Source organism: Eumetopias jubatus, unplaced genomic scaffold, assembly GCF_037043125.1.
Source record: "Eumetopias jubatus isolate StellerSeaLion01/CBP00866 unplaced genomic scaffold, mEumJub1_p1.0 scaffold_8, whole genome shotgun sequence".
NCBI lineage: Eukaryota > Metazoa > Chordata > Mammalia > Carnivora > Otariidae > Eumetopias > Eumetopias jubatus.
The window spans coordinates 22,729,920-22,754,099 of record NW_028274814.1 but is presented as its reverse complement, the minus strand read 5'-3'; the positions used below and the strand labels follow the sequence as shown (position 1 = coordinate 22,754,099).

Here is a 24,180-nt window from a genome sequence, read left to right as displayed (position 1 = left end):
AACAGGGCAGACAACATCTGAGCCTGTGAAAGGCTCCCACGGGAAGGGAAGGAGAGGGGAGTTGTCCACAGTTTGGATCCCACTCTGCAGAAGCAGGCGTGTCTGTGTGAAATGTGTGTGTCCTGTGATTTACTAATACAGATGCTGGGATGGTTAAGAAATGTGCTCACTGGCCAGTCTGTGGGAAACAGAAGCAGGAACGTGGAGGAAAGCGCCCACCTTGTGCATGTGTGTTTGCTGGGGGGAAGCAGGGAAGGGAGCTCACCATAATTGGTCTCAGCACCTGACACTAGGGGAAAAAAAAAAGTGTGCTTATGTATAGAAGATACAGCATGAGGAAACAAATTTTTTTTATCAAATATAAATTTATATCAAGATCAACTTTTTTCCCAACCAGCTTACAAATGAATTTTCCCCTTGTTAGAAAATGAATGGTACGAAAACTATACATTGAAGATGTTTCCACACTACCTTACAACGAGGAAACGAAATTTAAACCAAACTCCCTATTTTAGTCATGTAGGCCGTTTCCAGGGTTAAAAATAACACAACTGAGTAAATGTGAAGATCTAGTTGGCTTTATGAAGTGATCAGGAATCAGGCAGCATCCCATTGAGCAAACGGGGGGCTCCAAAGGGTTCCAGCAAAGCATGAAGGTTTTAAAAGACAGGACGAGAAGGTCATAAACAGAAAAAGGATTATTGTGGGTAAGGCCACCTTCCTTTGGGGACAAAAGGGTCTTATTAGGTGGATTACCTCATCTTGCTCTGGGAGATGGAGAGGGTCCACATGACCGATTACTTTATTGGTGCTGACCAGAAAATTCCTGACTGACCAGTTAAGAGCACATTCCCGGGGGGAGGTTGAAAGCGCAGTCAGGTTAGGTACTACGCGCCCCAGTCTGGTGAAGTGGCCCTAGTACAAGAGACTCCATTTTGGGCCTGTGGTTTTCCTTTTAACACCAGAAAGGCTGTTTCTGTGTCTCTGAAAATAGCCTTCCGCAATACACTCGATATACACTCGATATTCTCCCTCCTTTTCATGTCTTCTACCTTCAAAGGTTCCTCTTCAAACTTAAACTTTTCAGGTCCCCCAGGGACTTGTAATCCTTCTCCTCAGCTGGAGGCACATGCTCTGGAACACAAAGCCCTCTTCTTCCTTCCTCTTGAGTTGGTTCTGTCGTTCCCGAATTAGTAGCACCGGTACTCTGGATTCATACAGTTCTTTTCCCTCAAGCTCCCAAGTTGCTCCAGGCATTTCTCACATTTTCCCATTTCCTCCGTCCACCCGCTGTGGAGCAGGCAGAGACCAGGCAGCTTCTGTGGGTTCTAAGCAGAGGAACTGAGCGCACGAACATACTAACCCACCTCCGGCTAGAAGCTGGTGTCATTCTTGGGAGCAGTGCGTGGAAGAACCAAAAGGTGGCCAAGTGGCCAGTTCTTGGGGTACTTTGGCCCTTCCCCTCTCTTTTGGGCTTACAGAGTATTAAATTCAGGTCTCTTCGCTCTGGCAAATTTTAGATTTCTCTCAGGCCTGACGGCTCTCCTTAGCGTCTCTGTTTTTTGGGCCTCAACAATTTCCCCAATAGGCAAATGAAGTTCCTACATACCCACACAGTCAAGATTGCCAAGGTAGAATTTCAGCAACACAAGACCAACTTAATCCTTATTAGCAAAGACACCATTCAGGCTTAATAAATGAAATTTCACTTGGGATATAAAAGAGGAGACACAGCACCCAACAGGGCATCAGAGCTCAAGGAGGGGTGGTTTTTTTTGTGTACTCTATTGGCCAGTTGTCGTCGCTAACACCCGTCATGCAACTGTGACCCTTTTCCCCCCAACCCTTTCCTGGAGCCTGAAGTCTAAGGAGGCTGAAGTAATAAAAGGGGGCCTTTGTGAGGCAAGTAAGGCTGAGGCAGAAGACCTTTAGCAAAAGAAGGCGTGAGAGACCCACTAGGGGAGTTATTCTTCCTAAGTATTACTCAGTGAATCTACCCTGAGTGAGGTCAGGCCACTGTGACTCAAGACCCTGATCCCTTGGGGGAGGAAGGGAGAAGAGAGGAAATCAGAAGGGGCCTGAGGAGGTAGGGGGCAGAGAAGGAAAGGAGAGAAGGCGCTGGAGGAGGAGGAAAGAAGGGGCACTCAAGGACAACCACGTGAGCACCACGGGGGGCCCCAGGAACCCTAGGGACCTTGTCCCCAGGGACAGAGCTCAGGGATGTTGCCATCCCGTGGATTCTGGGGGCCACGGAATAAGTATTTGAATGTCAGGTAAGGAACTCTGAGAATATTATCCAGGATCTCATGTGACCAGGATGAGCTGAACAATAAGACCTTTCCGTTGTGGATTACTGACTCTTTTTTCCACTGACTGATTTGTTCGTTCGTTCACCACATAGTCTGTGTGTCCACGATGTGCCACACGCCTGGGAGAGAAACACGACTCAGATGCAGACCCTGCTCCTGGGGGTCTCAGGGTTGGTGGAGGAGACAGGAATGCCATTATTCTGGTGGCAGAAGACCAAAGAGCTGGGCCACCGATGAAGGCTCCAGGAGCAAGTGTCCTTTGAGATCTGTGACAAGAGGAGGTGCTGTTTCCCAGGCAGAGAGCCCAGCCCGGTTAAGAACAGGGCGGCGTCCGGTGAGGCGGGGGCAGGAGAAGGGCCGGGCCACCTCCAGGCCCATGGCAGGGGAGGAAGTGGGCGAGGAGGGTGGGGCTGGCTGTCAAGGAGCCCGCCTGCCATGCTGAAGGGGGTGTGCAGAAGGGGTCGTAGCTGGGGAAGACCGGAAGCTAGAGGAAGTATCTAATTCTCAGAGAATGAAGTCTAGGGTCCTGGGACACGGACACGTCTGGAGCTGCACACTGGTGAGCCATCGATGGTGGGATGGTTCAAGTCCTGGGTGAGGTGTTAGAGTAACAACAGCACCAAGAATGGAAAGCAAGCCGCTGGGTTTCGGAGGCGGGCCCAGGAGGCGGGGGCTGTGGACTAACCCGAAGGCAGTGCGGGAGAACGGGGAGGAGAAGCAAAGACAGGGAGGCCCCCAGAGCCCAAGGGAAGAGATCCCATGGAGTCAAAATCAACAAGCAGGTCAAGTGGAGTGTTAATGTAACAGAACGGGAATCTGATCATCCCGCGCAAATGCAGCAGGAGTTTCTGTAGGGGGGTGGGGCCAGAGGGCAAAAGGTAATGGGTTCTGAAGTGAACAGGGACAGGGAAGCCAACTCCGGCAAGGCAAACCCTTTGGGAGGAAATCTGACCAACTCCGTCCAGGAGAAAGAGACAGTGGTGGTTTTAAGAAATGGCAGGGATAAAGGAATAGTTCTGCTTTGTTTGGGGCTGGCCACGGAAAGGAGGGTAAGGGCATGAACATTTTTTGAGCATTATGTGTCGGCTCTATATTAGTGGCAATACTTACATTGTCTGATTCTAACTTGTCCTGAGGCAAGTATTAGCCTTGTTATACGAATGGAGAGCCTGAGGCTCAGAGAAGGTCCCAGGAATTTGGAAATGGCAGATCGGAGCTGGGAAGTCAGACCTGTTCTTTGCAGCGTGCCCCCGCTACGTTCATTTGCGGTGATTTGTCGATTAAGAAAGAGAAGACAGAGGAAAAGGAGAGCTTGCCCTTCCCTGGGGGAAGGGCAAATGTATGATTCATTTATTATCCAAGCCCGAAAACCTGCTCAGGCGCAAAGGGGCGTAACTAACAGTTACGCGGGGCAGCAGGAGCGGGGGCGGGGGGGGGGGGCTGTTGGGGGCACACTAGCTTTGTTTATGGAGACATTTACGTAGGACATACGTCTGGAACCTCGTGACAACTGTGAAGCAGGCTTCATTTTCTGTCCCTTCGTGATAGAGACACTGAGGACCGGGCAGCTGCAGCGACTTGCCCGAGGTGCAGGGCTGCTGAGGAGCAGGGACCTGAAAGCCAGGTCTGGGCTCCACTACAACTTACTGCCTGGTGCGACACTACATTTCTACCGCCCACAAATGTCGGTAGTCCACCGCTCTTTATGAAGAGCGTCAATGCGTGTAAAAGGGAGCAAATGGGGGGAAAAAAGAGGAAGGGAAGATTTTAATTAAAATAATAAATCATCTGCGGCTAAATACTTTGGAGTCCTGAGAGCTGCTTTACAGAGGAAGACAGCTGTAAGGTTTTTCACCCGAAGATGCACTTGGTCGTCCCTTGCTGCTTGCGTCTCGCCGCACTGAGGGCGTTCCCAGCCTGTGCCGGGAGCTCTCCCGGGGGCCGGTCACTGTTCCCGGGACCCTGGGAGCGCATGTGCGGGGGTCTGGCGGAGACCCAGGCCCCCGCACGTGCGCTGCTATTCTGCTCTTCTCTGGGCCTCCGTACCAGCCAGCTGGTGGCAGGCAGCATCTGGAAGCCGCCCCGAAACCCGCAATCCCCACTACAGACGCACGGAGGCTCTGAGCAGGCCAGGCGTCCGGACGTTTGATCGGAATCATTTGTTGGTTTAAAAAATAACCTCTAGAGGTTTGTGGCCTCCTAGAGATGATTATTCTTACATGATGGCAGAAAACTGACCTCAAAGGAATGCTTCACTGGTAAATCGGCCTACCGTCATTTGAGACGTCAAATGACCAAATCTAAATAGTCATAATTCAACTGGTATTCACGTTCCTGGGTAAAACCATCTCAGAACTGCCAAAGCCAGATTTGAAAAATATCTATGTGACTTAAAACCCCTTTGTCTATCTCATGTGGTATTGCTGGTAGGAGGATTATTGTTTGTTTTGTTTTGTTTTGTTTTTTTACCTCAAGCAACTGGTGCTTTTTATAAAGTCATGCAGCTCCAAACAAACAAAACTCAACAGCAAATAGAAGCGGATCACAAAAGAGAGAGCCAGCCTCACAGGGAAGACACACCAGGCCACGAACGAGATGAGCAGTCTTCTTCATTTGTACTAGTAAAACGTAAATGGCCTGACATAATAATGTTTACTACTTAATCTTCAGGTGGATTTCAAAACTCACTGGAGTAAGACTTTAAAATGCAAAACCACGGCACATTCTATAGAACTTTTCCTTCAAAAGACAAAAGACCTAAAAGTGCCCTGAAGCAGAGAATTGTACTTTGCCACATCTGAGAATTCAGGAAAGGGCTGCTGGTGATTCTCTTCTAGCAGCTGATTCATACCTGAGCCTCTTTTTAACCTTCTTCTGGCCAGTTTGATTTGATCCTGCAGAATCTGCACCCAGTCTCTCGGGCCAGGAAGTTTATCCACGTGATTAGCCGTGCAGTACTTTTCTGTGAAGACTGAGAGAAAATATGAAATATTGTTAAACACTTTCACAAATAAAACCACGCAGATCTGAAATAGGAATATATCCCAAGAAGAAAAAAAAAAGTGTATTTCTAAAAATGGGTATCTTCAACGTCTATATTATGACGTTCCCTTGGTAAAGATGGAGGCTGGCAGGACCCCGCTCACTGGATGGTGCCTCGGAATGCAACTGGCTATATGGAACCGCTCTTTCTATCTGTTCCGCATCCGTGTATATATGTCTTACGGGTAGAGACGAAAATGCTTCCTCGGGGTCCGCTGACACCATGACAAAATTCAGCCAATGGATTATTACTGTTGGTAAACTGAATCTCAGGCAAGATCACACACAATGCAAGATGACACAAAAAGATGGCATTCCCATGGTGCTTCCCACGAACTCAGTCAGTACTCGAATAATAATGCAGATGTGTCTTAGAGTCCCAGCTGGACTGGGAGCCAGTCTCTGGCCTGTTGTGCCAGCACCCAGGGGAATGCTGCCTGGTGAGCACGTGGGGGACCAAGGAGGGGGTCGTGACAGGACACGAGGGAGACAGGACGGTGGCCTTCTTGAAAGGCGCGCAGTGTGTGGCTGCCCATCCCGGCGCTGCTGTGGACAGTTCCGCTTCCCTCCGTCTTGGGCGCTTTCACACCCCATCTGTGCAATCGCTCCCTGCAAGCAAGAGACCTAGCATGCGGTCAGCTCACCCTGCCTTCATGGTATTTAAAATACTGGCAGTTTTAATGTTTTAAAGGTTTCTTTTAAAAAGAAAGGGCAAGGGAAAATGTTGACAGATTCGACTCTATAAAACTGTAAAACTTCTACTGAATGAAAAAGAAGCATTTCATCAGAATGAGAAAAGCTGGTTGCGCTACATACGACCGAAGAGGTTCAATATCTACCACCAAAATGAAAAAAAAAAAAGTTCATTCAAATAAAAGAACAACTTCAAAAGTCTCTATAGATAAATGGACAAAGTGTATCTAGGAGAAATGGTCAGCCAATATATAAACCAAAGAACTGCAAAACACACTTTATATCTACTAAACCAGAAAAACAATGTTAAAAAGCTAATACTTAATATGGATAAAATAGTGGGGACCAGGCCCATTCAAACATTAGAGTGAAGGTGGTGGGGGTGACTGGCCCGGTACCCTGTGACCTGGTGAATATGGGAGAAAGGGCCCGTTTGAGGGGAAAGGGGGGCTATACTGGGTTTGGTTTGGGACGTGCCGATTTGGGGGGTTTGCGAAGCACCCACGCGGGGATGGCTAGCAGCTATCTCGGCACAGAAGCCGGCAGGTCAGGGAAGGGGTCCGGGCAGAAGATACGGGCCCGAGAGGCACATACCCATATGTGGCAGTTAGAGCAACGAGAAAAAAATGTTGGCCAGGGAGAGCATATGGAGTGAAGAGAGTGCAGGGCCAAGCACAGAGCCAGAGGGAACCCCAGCCGGAAGGTGATGAAGACACAGGGCTGGCCAAATCAGGAGAACCGGGAAGCGCGGTCTCGTAAGGACCAGTGAGTGGCCTAACGAAGACAAGGGCCAACAGTCTGAAGCGCAGAAGAGAGGGTCAGGCACAGCCGTTTGCCAAGTGTCACTGGAGCTCCTCAAGGGGGAAGTGGGGCGGCCACAGACGACATTCCAGAAAAACCAGGTTCAGTTGGGGGAAGGAAGAGAAGTGGGGCCCGTGGGGGGCGCTGCAGGCTGGGGAGACGTGAGCATGGTTTACATTCTGGAGAAGGCAGGATCCAGGAGAAGGAAGGAGACAGTCATAGGAACCACGCTGGAAGAACTGAGGTGGTAGGATCCGGAAATGGGGGCTGCCCTTGAACAGGATGAAGACTTACCCCCCTGCGCCCAGCGGGAATGGGAGCTGGGGTGGATTTAGAAGTGGCCTAGGTTGGAGCAATCACTCCTGGGACCTCAGTGACAAGGGGTAGGGAGAGTACGGGCAATGTCTGGGATTGCCTCTGAGAAGAGGAAGAGGAGAGCAGCCGACTGAGGACGTGAGGATGCCGAGCGGAGGAGAAGCCGACGCGCCTGGGGTGGCGACAGTCCCATGGCGCCTTGCAGCTCCGAGCTGGGAGTGGCGCCCCTGGATGGTAGGACTGGTCCAGGTCAGGATTCTGCTGGACAGTCCTGGAAGGAGGACAGGGACATAAAGTGCTTGCAGATGCCAGCTGGCCTTCATTACCTCTGCTTTCTTCACTCCCCCTGTCCCTTCCCAAATCTGGGAAGGAAGCAAAGCCAGAAAAAGGCCCAGACGCTTGGAAAAACCTATGGGGACTAGGGAATGGAGTATCAGTGGGGTTGGCAAGGAGGGGTCATAGCGTGAGGGCAACTGAGAGTATCATGCTGGAGCAGAAGGCATCAGCGGGGCAGCAGCTCTGTATGAGGATGCTGAGGTGTGGTCACTGTGCACGAGGTCTGGACGTGATGCGGCTAGGGGGTCAGGATCTTTCCTGAGGACAGTGAAGTCACTCAAGGTGCCAGCAGGACCTGGGAGGGAGAGGAAAGCGTGTAGCTGTGATAAGAGCCTTGGTGGAAAGGGTCCACCCCGGCCCCAGCCGAGCAGAGGAAGGGAGATGGTTAGGAAGCCGAACTGAGGATCGGGGAGAATGTCAACCTGGCTGTCCCATATGTGGCCTGTGGGCATGAGCAAGCCGGCGGTCTCTACTCGGGAGGGAGGCGGACGAAGTGATATCCCTGGGGGCAGGTGTGCTCTTGAATCTCCTACACCAGATCGGAGACCACTTCATGGGTCCTCATTTATCTTGTCTCCCTCAAAGCACCGACCACAGTGCCCTGTACTGAGCAAGAAGTCAATAAATATTTGATGAACACACATATTTTCCAGTTTTGTTTCTAATGGCAGCCGATACAACAGCTCATGAATTTAGACTACTTAGAAAGTTTTAATTCATGGAATATAGTTTAAAAAGGCTATATATTACATCCAAATGCCCACAATAACATTTGCTGATCAGAGAATTGCCAAAAGGTTCTCGAAGTTCTATTTTAACAAAAAGAAAACAACTGTATTTAGCACACTGTTAGTTTATATGAAAATGTGTACCACAAAAATGACTGAATATATCATCTTAGCAGGTAAACATTTCCCTCCCTGTGACATTATTTGTATAATTAATTTCCATAGCAACCCCTCTTTTCTTAGATTGTGAAACACATGTGTCTAAATTAGCACACACTAGAAAACAGTAGTCCCAAATTACAAAGTCACTGTGGGTTATGCCAACATCAAAATGACTCCCAAGCAACCACGCATGTCAATGACCAAGCTTTAGGAGAACCAGAGGGAAGGCTCTGGAATGTTTTCTCCCACTCTGTGAGGGACTTGCAAGCAGATCCTTCTAAGCTTATCTTGGGCTCAAATATTCTGTTACCCACTAAAAAGGCAATAATTTCTATTTCTTTTTTCTCCTTTCAGTTAAAATTTATCCGGTTACAATATAAAGAAGCCAGGGAAATCTTTGTCTTCTGGGTCTGTGTCTAAGACCTTTGAAGGCACAGCATTAGGCTTCTCGGAAAATACCTATACCAGCAAATATTTCCACTGGGCGTATTACTGACATTCTATTTCATGGATTACATTCAAATTTAAAAGAGACTTTTAACTTGGATCTATCTACTGAAGATGAAATCCTATTCTCTGTTACATGCACAGATGAGGCCTTAGAACAAGGCCAAAAGATTGTCATTGTATTGATCCAAAAATGCTCAATATGCTATGTGAATAGAGGTATCGAGTAAGCAGAATATATTTTGCTGTCTGAATCTATAGCTAAAGGTCAAGCTATTATCCTGGTAACAGTTCCATTAGGAGTAATGATGTGAAAAGAGGCATTGCATTAATGCACTGGGCTTCCTACTATGTTAATGGTGGGTCATTAAGAATCATAGAACAATTTGCATTCATCCTTAGAATGCAATAGGTACTAAAAAGAAATTTCCCTCTTTTTCTATTTTCATATATTAAGGAGAAGCAAGGACTAATTTTAAACAAGTCCGAATAATCCGAGCAAGCGGATTAAAGCCAACAATTAGACTAAATAAAAGAGTTAAAGCATCTCTTGTGCTTAATATAATTTGAGGTCCCAAGGTACAAAGAGTATGTTAAGTCACTAGGGAAATGACAAATGTTCAATTTGATCTGTACATGAATAATGACTTTTCTCATATGCTTGTGTTCATGTGAGCCGTGCCCTTTAATTGTATATAAATAATGAATAAGCTGGTGGTGGCTGAGCAGATCCTTCCCTGGGAAACGCAGCATTTAATGTAATCACCAATGAACAAGCGGTGGATGGCGTGTCTGAATATGCCATGCTGAGAACACAGTATTTGGCCGCGTTCCCCAAACAGCTATCTGTTCACACGGTGGTTCCTAGAGGACCCTTCCTTTGGATTTTTCTGGCTCCCTATGCTGGGAAAAGCAGAACATGGGGTGGACTTTTAAAGGAAGTCACTGGATCACACAGACACTTGGAGAAGCAGGAGGAGGGAGACCTGCAGAGCTTCAGTTTCTCTGTGGCACCTTCAGACGAGGCTACAGCTGCCCAGCAGAGAGAGCCCAAGTTCTGATCTGATGACGCAGTTTTAAGTTATGGTCAAACAGACACGTGGTCAGCGAGGTGGCTGTCAGGCCAAACTGAAGGCGCCAGGTCCTTCCGGCCCCCGCCCATCTCCCAGAGCACGAGCGGGGCCAGGGACGAGTGGAAAGAGCTCTCTCTGTGGTCGGGTCTTGGGGCTGTGCCAAGGAGAGGAACCCTGGGGCCAGCCTGCAGGGGGAGAGGATGAGGTTTCCCTGCAGGCTGCCCACGTCCCCCCTCCTCACATGTGAGCAACCTGAAGACCACCAGCACCCTCCCACGGCTCCCTCTTCCCTTTCCTCTTTTAAAACTATTATGTGGAGCTTCCCATGAGCTAAGCACGTTATAGATCTATTTCATTTAATGGTCGCCGTAACCTGATGGTGCAGGTGTTGGGATCCTGCCTTAGAGACAAAATCAAAGTACAGGCAGGTTAAGTAACCGGTCCCAGACCACACGGCTGATCGGGATTATTTTCCACATACATTATTTAATTTTTTTAAAGTTACCTATGAGCACATAGATTTTGTAGAAGAATAATGACTGAATTCTAAATATAAGCAAATCAATAGCTAAGTTAATGTTGTGAACATTGGTCTTACTTTCATCTACACAAAACAGAAGCACGGGGGGCAAGGAGGGAGAGGACAAGACAGGTCTGTGAGGTCACCCCCCTCTAGATGAAAGGGGTCGGTCGGCCTGAGGCAATGAAGGGAGAAGGAGAGTGGGCCTTGGGGAGGATGGGTCTACAGGTATTTTCAACTCTGAGACTGAGGACTTTGGTCCATATTTTATATGGATCTGATAGAGAATATATTTTCTTTGATGATAATACGGTGCTTCATTTCCCAAATTCCTGGGGACAGCTGAAATCCACAAGTCATAGGCTTGATACCCATTGCATTAATTTATTAAAGTCACAAGAAATGGGAAAGTTAAGGTACTAGGAGAGAAAGGGAAAGAGCTAGAAGAAGGGCTGGCGGATGGTGCACAGTGTGTTCTGAGGCTCCAGATCTTGGGCAAGTTCTACTGGTCTAGGGATGGGCTCTAGGCTGTGTAGCTTCTAAACTCTGTATCAGACCACCCAGGGGTTCATGCCTGAGACACCTGCTCATAATAACTAAACCTACAAGGGACTGATCAATAAGCTACAGTGCAATTAAGTAATGTGTAAAGGGGGATTATCTTTCTAGTATCTGAAACATCCGATGTCATAACTCAGTACTCTCACTTTTTGGAATCAAGGTGCTAGAATGAAAAACTCAACAGAAGGTTTGAGTTGAAGCAAAGGCACCTGGATGGTGTGGGGCTGGCCAAGCTCAAGGATGCCTCTGGGAAACTGCCCCCCCCGACCCAGCCCCTACTGCCAAAGCAGGCAGGAATGTTTCATACCTTTGCCCTCAGCTCGGCCACAGCAGTGATGGGCACTTGACCTAAGGGAAGCCAGGCCACAGACTACACAAAAGGATGAGCTTCTCAGAAGAGCAAGCAATGAGAGGATGAGGGCTTGAGCAGTAGTAGGCAAAGCTGAGACCTCAGGGCGTGAGTGGACCTGACACACCTTGCAAGCCAGAATTGCAAGGGGCAGAAACCAAGTGGAGGAAGCCAGCTGGTAAGGAGATGGAGCAGATGCGTAGAGAGAAGGGTGTCGGAGGGACTGGCAAGTGTCGCTTGGGAGGAAGGGAGGCAGAGCAGGCAAGTCAAGAGCGTTTCTGAGTGGCTCAGTCGGTTAAGTGGCTGCCTTCGGCTCAGGTCCTGATTCGGGCCCCGCATTGGGCTCCCTGCTTGGCGGAGAGCCTGCTTCTCCCTCTCCCTCTGTCTGCCGCTCTGCCTACTTGTGCTCTCTCTCTATCTCTGTTAAATAAATAAATAAAAATCTTAAAAAAAAAAAAAAGAGCGTTTCTATTTTGCAGCCTCGCAAAACAGCTTCTTCCTAAAGGAGTGTTAGAGACACTGTGTTTTGAGACCAAAAGAGCCTTCTTGAAGAGAACATTTTATACACACTGGAATAAAACCTGTTTCTTCTTCTTCTTTTTTAAGTAAGCTCCATCGTGGAGCCCAATGCAGAGCTTGATCTCACGACCCTGAGAATACCAAAGGCAAAGAGATCTTAAAAGCAACTAGCCAGAAAAGACAGGTTATCTACATGAGAACAACCAACTGACAATAGCAACAAAATCTCAAAGACGGTGGGATGTTTTCAAATTGCTCTGCAAAAACAACCCTCAGTCTAGAACACAGTACCCCACTGGACTCCTCATCATTCATCAGTGAGGGTGAAATGGAGAAATGATCAGAACAGAGACTGAAATAACACACCACACAGACCCTCAGTCAAAGAATTACTATAGGTCGTAGCTAAGGAAGACGAGCACTGAGCACAGAGGGGAGGAGATACTAGGAACTCCTGCAATGCCAAACTAATGAAAACCGTAGCACTGGCGAAGAGGGCGACAAAAAACCGAGTGTGAACAGGGAACGTGCGAGCTCAATATAGGGCCGAGGGGGAGTTACAATTCATGTAAAAAAAAGAGGATGGTGTTAAAATGATTGAATCCCCAGAGAGAAAAACAAATTAAATCCTTCCCTCACATTTTAGGCAAAAGGAAATTCCAAGGGGATGAAAGATCTGCATATAAAAGATAAAACTTTAAAACTTTGTGGGGGAAAAAAAAATCAGGAATGCCATTATATATCATCATGGTGGGGAGAATTTCTTAAAACATGCACACACACAAAAAAGCATAAGGTAGTCCATCTGGTTGTTAAATCTAAACTTTGGTGTGATAAAAGAGGTCATACACAGTTTTCACAGGTGAGAAAATAAAACGTTTGTAACAGATGCAACTGACAAAAGAATTCATAGATTTCAACAAGACTACAGCAGCCTATCTGAGAGACAGGAGAGGGATGGAAATCCACAGGACAATAACCAAATAGTAGTAAATACGAAATGATGGTCAACCTTAACAATCAGCGAATCTGCCACTGCGGCGCCGCTTGAGGCCAATCAGATGTGCAAAAATTGAAGTTTGTTAACACCGATCACGTGTTGGCAAGAATAAGGAAAAACAGGATTTCTTATTCGTTGCTGGTGGCTGGGTGAGTGATGTGTCACATGAGAGAGCCATTTGGCAAAATGCTGAATAAAGCTGAAGATGCTCACATCCTCAGCTCCGTTCCCCGGTGCGTCCCCCAGAGAAACTCCTACATGAGCCGCAGGAAACACAAAAGTGACTGTCGCCATTGATAACCGTGCACAAGAACCACCTAACTGTCGCTTAACAGAAGACTGCAGAAAGAAATCGCTGTGTTTATAGGGTGGTTAGCAGTTAAAGTGCATAAACAAGATTTATAATGTATTGATATGGATAAATCTTGAAAAAAAGGTCGCAAAGTTGCAAAAGTACAGTATGAGGCTGTGCGTGTAGATTCATAAATTCACAGTAGTAGTACAGGTGATTTATGGACACACACTTAAGCAGTAATGTAGAAAAACGTAAAGGAGAAAGATTCACACCAACTTCAGGTTACTCTTCAGGAGTGGGAGGGAGAAAGAAAGGAGATGGTAGAAGAACATTTTTATTTATTTTTTTAAGGAGGGGCAGGAGCAGAGGGAGAGGGAGGGAAGGCAGCAAGAGGATCTTAACAGGCTCCATGCCCAAAGCGGAGCCCGACACAGGGCCGGGTCTCACGACCCCGAGATCATGACCTAAGCCAGAATCAAGATTTGGACATTTAACCGACTGAGCCCCCAGGTGCCCCAAATATTTTGATTCTCAAAAAATAAAATAAAAGGGGGGTATGAAATAAATATAACATCTGTTTTAAACCTTGGTGGTAAGGTGGAGAGAAAATGAATCTTGGAAAATGTCTTCAACGCATTCAAGATGGAGAGGAATTCTATGTCCCCTTCTGGCCTAACAACCACTGCTAATGGGGATGAATGCCGTTCTTCTGTCAGCCTGTGAACCGATCAGAGAGTTTCTCCTAGAACAATGCTGGGACAACGTCAATTCTGACTGATCTCAAGTCTGCTGCTTACATCCACTCTCTCGGGGGTTGGGGGGGGAGCCCCGAGAAAACGCAGTCCTTTGCCTTCCAGGAGCAGCAGGGGGAAGGCGTCAGTCCATCACCTGCCCCCCTCCCTGGCTCTCAGCTGAAATAAACGTGACCTTCTCAGGCAAGGCCCCCACGAACTCCTCAACCAGTGGTTTTCAAAATAACAGCATGTAGTGATCACTAAGACTGCACTTGGCAAGGCCAGAGGTGGTGGCTCCCTCCCGCACGGTGGCTGGCCCATGTCAGGCAGCAGTTCGTGAAAGAATAAACCTGACAAACAGTTTTCTCTGGTCTGTGACTTCACTTGAAAGAACTAGAGAATTTCTTCAGTAAATAGCCACAGGTCTTGAGATCACACCAAGCCCTCGAGTTCATTTGGGATTTCATTTAACCAAAAGATTCAGCACAGTTCATCGACTAATGCACCTAAAGATGAAATCTTTAAAGTTAACAAGAAAATACAGTAATGCAAACAATAATGCATTCATTGATGAAATGAGAAGATCCTCCCGAATTATCTATGAAGGAGACTGTAGGGCAGTCAGCTGGTCAAGCGGAGTGAAGGGTTACCATAATGACCAACGAATTCTTTGTCCCCTAGTGCTGATCCCTGTGCAGGGCTGTAATTTTCAGTTGGTTGTTGTATGGAAAAGGGCCTTAGGTATCCATAAAATTGATTCCCAGTCATATTTATTTAATTCTCTAGGATTATTTCTGAGAATCTGGACTAAAATTACTGAACCATAGACTTTCTGAACTGGCAGATTAGCCAACCCACACCTCCCCTCCACCCCACAAGAGAAGGTAGTGTTTCAAGATCTTAATGGCACTGTCAGGAGTGAGTCTACACCCACAATGCTCCTTTCATGATCCCCAAACTGGTGGGACTTTGAGGTCTGAGCAATCTTGTTTAATCACAGCGATCCTCAAAGATTTGAGGCCAGAGCAGTCTGGGGGGAAAAGAACAATATCCCTTGTCTTCCTTTTGCTACAATGGCATCTCTGTCTAAAAGAAAGTGCCTTTAGTGGTTTCTCAAATTAAACAAAGTTAATTTTAAATTTACTTCGATTCAAGAGAACCCTCAGCAGAGCTCATTTATAATACAACTTAGTGGGAGATATGATTAACACTTTCCTTTGGCTCGCTGCTACAACACATGTTTGTTTAACATGTTTGGTATATTTCAAGGGAATAAATTATATCTGCGAAATATTAAGGTCTGGATAATAACCAGTTTTGATGTCATGGTGTTTTACTATTTACTCCCTTTTTTGGGCAAAGAAAAATGTTTCAAAAATCACAGATTTATAGAAATTCTACTTGGAAGGCATCTTGGAAATAGTATAACTCACTTAAGTACTTTCTATGTTTTTTTTTAAGATTTTATTTATTTGACAGAGAGAGACACAGCGAAAGAGGGAACACAAGCAGGGGGAGTGGGAGAGGGAGAAGCAGGCTTCCCGCGGAGCAGGGAGCCCGACGCGGGGCTCGATCCCAGGACCCTGGGATCATGACCTGAGCCGAAGGCAGTCGCTTTACGACTGAGCCACCCAGGCGCCCCTCACTTAAGTATTTTCTAGATCAGACCTGAGAGAACCATCGGTTCAAGAAGTCAGGCAAGTGGCATCAGATTCTCCTACCCAAGCTCTGCTGCATGGGGCGCTGCGGTGTTTGTTTGCTCTGCATATAAGTGATAAGGACAACGTACTGTGTTTTTCTCTCAGTTTTTAAAGCTAGGGTTTCTGGGGCGCCGGCGTGGCTCAGTCGGTTAAGCATCTGACTTCGTCTCAGGTCATGATCCCAGGATCCTGGGATATTGAGTCCCGCATCGGGCTCCCTGCTCGGTGGGGAGTCTGCTTCTCCTGCTCTGTCTGCCTCTGCCCCAGCTCATGTTCTCTTGCTCGCTTTCTCTCAAATAAATAAAATCTTAAAAAAAAAATAAAGCTAAGGTTTCATGCAATATGAACTTTCAAAGTCATTCCATGAGGTGCTGAGTTCACACCCTGGCCAGTAAATTCGGAAGCTGTACCCACAGTACCAGAGTAAGTTAGGGAACATTCTGGAAGTTCAGGTACCATCCTGTTCCTCACAACCACCTATACTCAGAGATGGCTAAGGTCGGAAGAACAAGAGCGATGAGCTAGGAGGGCAGTGGCAGTGACAGGGCCTCGCCTACGAGGCTCAGGTCATTGGGTCAGTACCTTCGCCACCATCCCTGTCGCTGCTGGCCTGTGAGCATTGTGTGGTGGTGTGACGTCAGCGTGATGACCCCGGGTGCCAGGACAGACTGATGCCTCAGAGGCTTTTGTTTCCCGTTCTTTCTTAATGGTGACAACCCCCTCTAATTGAGATCGGCTCCAGTATAAATATATATAAAAGTGACAATATAAAAGTGCTCTTCTCTTTGATACTGTCTTTGAGGCACCATGTCGCCATGATGATGAGTGCTAAAAAGACACATGGTTGGATAAGCATACTGAGGTTCCGAGAAGCTTTGAGATGGCAAAAACAGGAACCGGCATCTTCAGCCTGCTGATGGGTTCCATTGTGGGGTTTGTTTAAATCACGGTCCCACAACACCATTATTACACGTAACATTGGAAGAGGATTGCTCTCCGGTATGAATGAAAGTACAACATGCTTCCACGCTGCGGACTGAGGAGGCTGCTCTGTGACACAAGTCAGAGCTTTCTGGGCCTCCACTAGACAAAGCGTGTTTGATATTTGGGATCACCGTGATGCTTCTGACTGATGAGATTTCTACCAGCCTCAACTGTTGTGCACCATCTGACTTGTCTGTTGGTGGTGTTTCTTCTCATCTTCAGTCTTATATTCTGCCTTCTGGAATTTCAGCTGCCCTCCTCCGAGGTGTCATGGAGAAGTTGTGTACTTATCCCATTATTTGTGCTCTGTGTGCAACCAATGTAGCAGAGCTGTGTTGGCATTTTTAAGAAACCACCTTTTTCCACGAAGATACGTTGACCTCCTTGTTCCTTCCATTCCTCTTTTCTTCCTTCCTGTATTTATTCATCACTGATTATGCGAGTGGCACCATGTCACACGCCGAGGACCATGCAAAGCAAATCTAGAAGGTGGTCTCCATCCCACAGGGGCTTGCAGTCTTGTTGAGAAGATAAGACGTCCAACTGTAAATAGGATGACCACATATCTTGATTTGTCCAGGACGGTTCAAAATGCCTGTTTTCCTGGGGAAATGATCAAGAGCACCATCTTCACTCTCCAAAGCATCATGGTTTGGGAAATAAATGATACTGTCATCTTCCCCATAAACCATGAGTAGCAAAGCAAAAGGTTATTTATCAGTAAACTACACAGAGGTAATGTGTGCTATAGGAATGCAGAGAAAGGAGAAATCAGGGCAGGCTGGGACACTGGGGAAAGTCTCATAGTAGAGGTCACGAGATGTGGCCGGACCATGAAGAGTTGGATTTGTTTAGAGAGAAGAGTGTCGCAGCTCCGGAATACAGCATAACTCAGAGTCCATGATGAGAATGTGACGCCCGAGGAACACTGCCAACGCTGGGCTGGCTCACCTGGTAGGAAGCAGCACTGGGACATGTAGTCACGAGGAGAGAGAAATCCAGTAACGGCGGGTCTGGAAGAGGCCAGAGTTTGGACTTGATTTAGTGGGCAAAGACGGGTCAGGTGGGGAAATGGCAGGAAATTTTGGTTTACAGGTAAGTGTTACTTGGCCACATGCTAAAACAGCAGAAACTCGAGGGGAAAACGCAGGGCAGGGAGGATATTCACAGAGATTTTTCCAGACCATCAAGGACAAGGTGATGCACGGCTGGATTAGGCTGCTGTCAGAGAAGCTAGAGATCGGTGATGAGGGAACCAGGACAAAAAGAAATCACAGGGCTGGATGCGGAGGCAGGACTAGGGCCAGAGGCAAAAAGGCATCAAGGAGGATTCTGAGCGTGCAAACCTAAAAAGCAGAGTGTTGATACCTCTGCCAGCATCGTGGCTGTGAGCGGGTTATGTCAGAAGCCCCATGCCACCGTTCAGGGGGAGTGCTGTGTGGGTAAGAAGGACACACCTGACTCCTTCAAGAGAGGCCAGGCCAGGCCCCAAGTCCTGTGAGTAAGCTGGAACGTTCTGCATGTCTTCGTCCTCACTCTCAACTATCTACCTGCTTCTGGCTTCTGTGCACATTTCTAATTAGGACTGGCCCCCACTTAGCTGCACATGGCTAACCTGATGGTCTGGGTGGTGATGAAGAGGAGTGGGAAGGATGTACTTAAAATAACGAATACTGGATTTGTTCTGTGATCAAAGGCACACGGTTGATGAGGGGAGGTGAAGGTTCTGAGAAATACCAGGAGCTGGCCATGGAGAGGCGTCGAAACCCCACCAAGAGCCGGATGTAAGAAAGAAGAACCTGGAAACACAGTGTAACAGGAGACTCGAGTGTCGGGAGCAGCCCGTGGGAAGACTGGACTAGTCCAAGAGCCAGCCTCTCCCTCTTCTAAGGGTGCTTTTAACAGGATAGACATAGCAAGCCATGCTTGCTTTTAGACAAAGATGTCTTAAAGGCGGCCAAAATCGATGACAGCTTTCAGTTCAATTTTAAATGAAAGTCTATGGATTTTCAAGGGGTTCTCTTAATGGAAGCTGACATGCACCCTTAGTTTTTTTGTGTGGTACTACAGGGACCAGAAGTGCTCCATGATCATTTGCATACATACCTTTGGGGCAGAAATTCAAGCGAGTCTCAATTCCTGCATCTCTCAGATTTTTGAGGTATAGCTTATATAAGATGGTCAATAACTGTTTATGGAACGGAATTGAAACTCATGTCAGATTACTGGCACCCACGACAGGTCCGGGAGGAAAACTACAAGGGATGTAATTTGACCAACTGTGGGCTTCTTGTACAAGTCTGCTCCCCTACAGTAGGAAAGAAAACAGAGATGTGGCATTATTGCCTCATGATGCTGGTGAGCATCGTGGATCAGCCACGCTATTGAGGAATCCACACAAAAAGGTGATGGGCCATGCAGAAAACACCGCTTTCTATTTCCGGGGCCGCCATGCAAACCAGGAAGGTGCCCCTTCCTCGGGACATTTCACTTGCGCCTGCCAGAAAACTTTCATAATAAAGAGACAAATCAGCAATGTCAACAACGAGAAGGGTGCCCGTAACATTGTGCAATGCACAGTCAAGCTGGAGTGGCCCTGTTTGGGCTACAGAAACTTATCTCTTTTGACGGGAGGCTGGTTTTGTCAACCCAGGCAGCGATGTTAAAATGCAGGTTTTTAAGAATCCAGTGACTGGGAGTTAGAGTTGAATCCTCGCAGGTTAGCCCACAACTGGTTCCTATCCATTCTGTGACAGGCTGAATAGAAGCCATGAGAAGCCACAACCTTCTTAGCTAATCTCTCCCCATTTCCACTTGCTCCGCATGTAGCAAGCAGATGGATCTGGAATTTTGAGGAAGGAGAGATTCCTTTTTGAGCTTATGGAAGACTGGTGACAAAGTAAGGACAGACTTCTGACTTGCCGTGGCCCCAGCCCCCCAAATTCTGATTCATCAGGCTTGGGGTGAGGCCTTCAGAAGCTCAGGAAGAAACTTCAAGGAGCGCAGGTCTGGCTGAAAACCCCCGGGGTGTGTTTCCCTGGCATCTACATTTACGGAGTTAAACACTTTAAGGAAAACACGTAGGTGAGGACTCAAGGCCCATCAACGCAGAACAGACTTCAAACAGTTCTGGGGGCAGAAGGCTTCCACCCAATGTTTTATTTAATTTCAGCCTCATTAAACTCATCCTGTAGTTAACCCTTCCCATCCCCTTCGCATTTGATACACTGCTCATCCTTCACGGTCTAGTTCAGAGTCACCTATTTGGCGAGGCCTTCTCTTCTAGGGCTGTCCCTCTGTGCTTTCTCCCTCCATTCAGTAGTGGGTGCTGTGACATTTATTTTGTTCTGTCCCGGGGCATGGTTGTGTGCTACGGCTCACCGTTGACGTGTCTGAAGCTCCAGTGCACGTTTTTTAGGGTCCGAGGCCATGCCCTACCCCTCTCCAAGTCACAGGTTCCTGGCGCCTGATGCTGGTGCTGTTAACGGAAATGTCATGCCTGCTGATGATTTCTGTGTTTGTGAGGCCAATGATACTGCGGAGGTTCTGGTGTCCTCGTGACTTATGCGGTGCTGGAGAAGCAGCAAGGACCACGGTGTCACACACGGTAAAGAAGCTGGCTACCCAAGTGCACCAAACCTGCGATCGAGGAGACGGGCCACGAGCTTGCCAAGAACGGAGACCACGCTTTCTTCAAGCCCTTCACGAGAAGGCCATCTGGAAAACTATACAGCATTTGTTTAGTGATCCAGATGTGAGAGTCGTGCTGACGTCTGGAAAGGCCTCTCTGCCAGCTTGGTAAACGGGGCTGTTATTCGGGGAAGTCCTGCGGAGGCATTGCAGGCATGTCTGAAACCGGGACCCTTGCGTCACACAACAGATAGGAATAGTTCCCAGCCCCAGAAGTTCAAAGGATGAGAGCCTTTGACACATGCTATCTTCCTCTCATTTGTTCCAAGAGAGAAGTAGGGCAACCTTCAGAAAAAGGAACAGAGGAAGGAGGCAGAGTTTCACGGAAAGGCTGTCGTACCTTAGAATCAGCCATCAGCATCAGAAGCTCCGTGCCGTGGCTTCCCAAGGGTGGTATGAGACCATCTATGTCAGAGTCACCTGCTGTTGCTTGTCCAAAGTCAGATTTCTGGGACTACCCTACACCTACTGAATCAGTCCCTGAGGATGGGACCCAGAAATCCGAATTTTGAACCAATACCTCAGGTAATCCTGATGCATACTGAAATATGAGACTCGCCATAGAAGGGGTTGAACATACAGGGCTCTACACATCGAATGGCCAAGATTCAATATTGCCCATCTGTCACTGGGCCTCCATAAAAAGTGGGAAAATACACACAACAACACAACCACAACCACAACTACGTAAGAGTTCCCGAGCCGAGAGACAGCTCTGTATATGATATAATTATAGAGTTGTTACACATTATTTTGCTGTTATATATTATGCAGTTTATCCTGTTTTAAGCTGATCTGTTATGTAAAAATATGAACAGATAAATTAACAAATGATTATGCATCTTCCAAAAGGATTCTTGAATTAAAGCATTTATCAATTGGTTTCAATTGCCAAACAGTTCCGCTAGAATTTAACTTACAGACAACTTTGAAAAATTACTTACATGCAGTGTGACTTCCCAAGCTCCATGTATTGGAAGAGTCTCAGAAGTGTCTCTTTTCCTTGGGGAGGGGATCACACTTCTATTCTCCCTAGCACGATGGAACCGATTCTCACTAGCTTCAAGGGAGGACCTGCCCTTGAAGTTGCTGAGTAAACTGAGCAATAGCTACCCTTTACCCAGAAATTCACTTTGAATATGCTTTGCATACACAGTAACTGGCCATTTTAAATAATTAGTAGAGCCACCTTCCTAGTAGAATTTATAAAGAATCCAAAAATGCTAAATTTTCAGACAGAAATTTAAAATTGGGACACCTTCCTTCTTTCCCTTCAGATATTCCTCAGAGAAGGAAAGAACTGTGCTAGACAGTGGCTTTGGAGCCAGACAGGCCTAGGGCCAAATCCTGGCTCTACCACCTACCACAGGTTTATCCTTAAGTTACTCAATTTCTCAGAGCTTCAGTTTCCTCTCCTGTAAGTGAAGATAAAATCACCGACACAGTGAGGGTGTTCAAACCCAAGCTGATGGCCCATCCTTGATCTTACATAGAGTTCTCAGGATACACAAAAGTATCAAGAAATAAATAACAAATTGGAGGTAAATCCCACCCCAACCATATTATTTTACGTCTCTGTGAGGTCAAATCGAAAGCAGAATGATGTGCAAAAAAATGGAAAATCAAAGTATTTTGAAAGGATTCCTACAGACCCTACAAGTCTCCAGAGTTGCTGGGATAACATGTGAGGTTTTGGTGATCAGCTCGGCAGAGTCTCTGAGAGGGCGATGCTGACTCTGGTCAGGCTTTCTAGTCTTGCTAAGGACATAGTTAAGTTTTTGGAGGACCACCAGCCAAGGAGAGTTCCCTCACAGGCAGGCTGTGATCCCCACGGCTACCATCAGCACTGACTGCCCGCCGGGGAGCCGCAGTTTGGGTTTACGTGTGTTCGTGTTTTGCATGGAGTAAACTGAGAGCAGTCGGTCGGGTCTTTCACTTGACAGGCGTACAGAATTTCCATGGAATGCAAGAAGATTTGAGAATCTGGTATAGTTTGATAGTAATAAAACTTTCCCAACTAATCACCATGAAGCTGAATTAAAAACCAGAACCCAGGTTCTAAAAATTGCTTTATAGCAACTCCATTTTCTGAGAAGCGTCGGAGATCCGAGGATTACATCAATATTTAGATAACTCTCACTGAGGCAAACTGTACGGTCTCCTGGCTTATGATATCAAGAATTAGCTGGTCTTCAGCAGGTATGGCATGATGCGAGGAGAGCGTACCTGGGTACTGACCTCCACTCTGTTCTGGCCATGAAATCAATTCTGAATTCAATCCAAGATACTAAACTATCCTCAGCCCTAAAATCTAAGGCTCCGCTTAATAAGATCGTTAAGTTGCTTCTTTCCAGAATTAAACTCAAAGTGCTCAGGTGACTGCTTCTAATTAAAGATCCTTTCATCATCAATACTTCATGTCGTATTTATAAATGAATTTTTAATGAATTATTACCAATAAGTGTTAACCACCATAAAACAGATGAAAATACGTGAAAAGTGTGATCTCTACAAAGAGACTTATATTTTAGTTTCAAGATACTTTCATGGGGAATATTAATTATCACTACAAAGAGCCTTGTTAATAATCGCACAATAAACTCTTCTTCAGTCCATGTCTGTTCTTATTTATAAGCATTTTACAGACTTTTGTTCATCTCCTCCCCCACTCCTGTTTTAACCAACCTAATTACTTCATTTGAAACAAAATTCAGACCTTACTGTTACTTTTAGTTTTAATATTTTATAAAATTGACCAGTCTTTGTAAATTCCTAGGTTGTAGGACTTTTGAAATTAATGCAGTATTTGGTGTATTATCACTGAAAGGATAGAGGAAGAAAATATTTAATATTTGTAAAATCTTGTCAAAGTATGTGGCAGACACCAGCAATGACATGGGTGGTTCTGCCTCCATTATGTACAAGAAGCCATTTTATCACTTTCCCAGATGACTCCGATTCAAAAGACTTGGGTTAGGGAAGTAAACTTCCCTTTTTATCTCTACCAATAAACAGCATGAAAAACTGGGAGAGTTCTATTATAAGACGTTCAATTACTAGCTACTTTCAAAGACCACTTTATATGGTAATGTGTGGGTTAATGAACTTTTAGCTGGTGGAAGTATGGTTATGTATGTAAAGGAAAAAAGTTTTAGGGAATTAAGAGAGTTGTACCCAAATTTATACCGAATTTTGGCTTTTTTTTTTTTTTTTTGCTTTCATTGGCATTTTATTAACTGGTAGAAATTCACAACATTATTCACAATTATTTCAAATTGGTTGGGAAAAGACATAAGGATGGGTATTTAGTATAAGAACCATTATGTCAATAAATGAAGGCCAAAGTCAAAGATAAAAAATAAAAACCCAGGGGGCACCTGGGTGGCTCGGTCATTAAGCGTCTGCCTTCGGCTTGGGTCATGATCCCAGGGTCCTGGGATGGAGCCCCACATCGGGCTCCCTGCTCGGCGGGAAGCCTGCTTCTCCCTCTCCCACTCCCCCTGTTTGCGTTCCCTCTCTCGCTGTGTCTCTGTCAAATAAATAAATCTTAAAAAAATAAAAAAATAAAAACCCATGGCTGTTCACTCACCCAACATGTACTGATGGGAAACCCTACTATATGTAAAGCTCTTAGTGAAGCACAAAAGGTAATAAAAAATATTTAACACAGAGCTTGTCCTCAGGGTGCTTATGAGAAATTATCAGAATAAATCAGGTAAAAATGTTGGCTGACCATTACAAACAGAACGCCCTTGTAAGAAAGACAAATCTGATACCAAAGTCAAACTTTGAATAAAGATTTCAGGGAGGAAAAATATAGGAATGTAGATAGTAACTGCTGAAGAGTGTGATTATGGAGGCCTTTTAGCTTTCTATACATTTCTATGGCTTGGAATTTTTATAAGCATGTACTAGTTTTGTA

General features: G+C 46.3%; 1 protein-coding gene across 1 annotated transcript in view; it reads right to left on the bottom strand.

Annotated features, from left to right (window-relative positions):
* Window positions 1–24,180, bottom strand: part of BEND7 (BEN domain containing 7) — a 74,595-nt gene that overhangs the window by 3,353 nt on the left and 47,062 nt on the right. Inside the window, exon 7 of the mRNA XM_088025533.1 lies at window positions 5,161–5,280. Within this exon, the coding sequence (XP_087881659.1) occupies window positions 5,161–5,280 (120 nt within the window). The remainder of the gene's footprint in view (window positions 1–5,160; window positions 5,281–24,180) is intronic.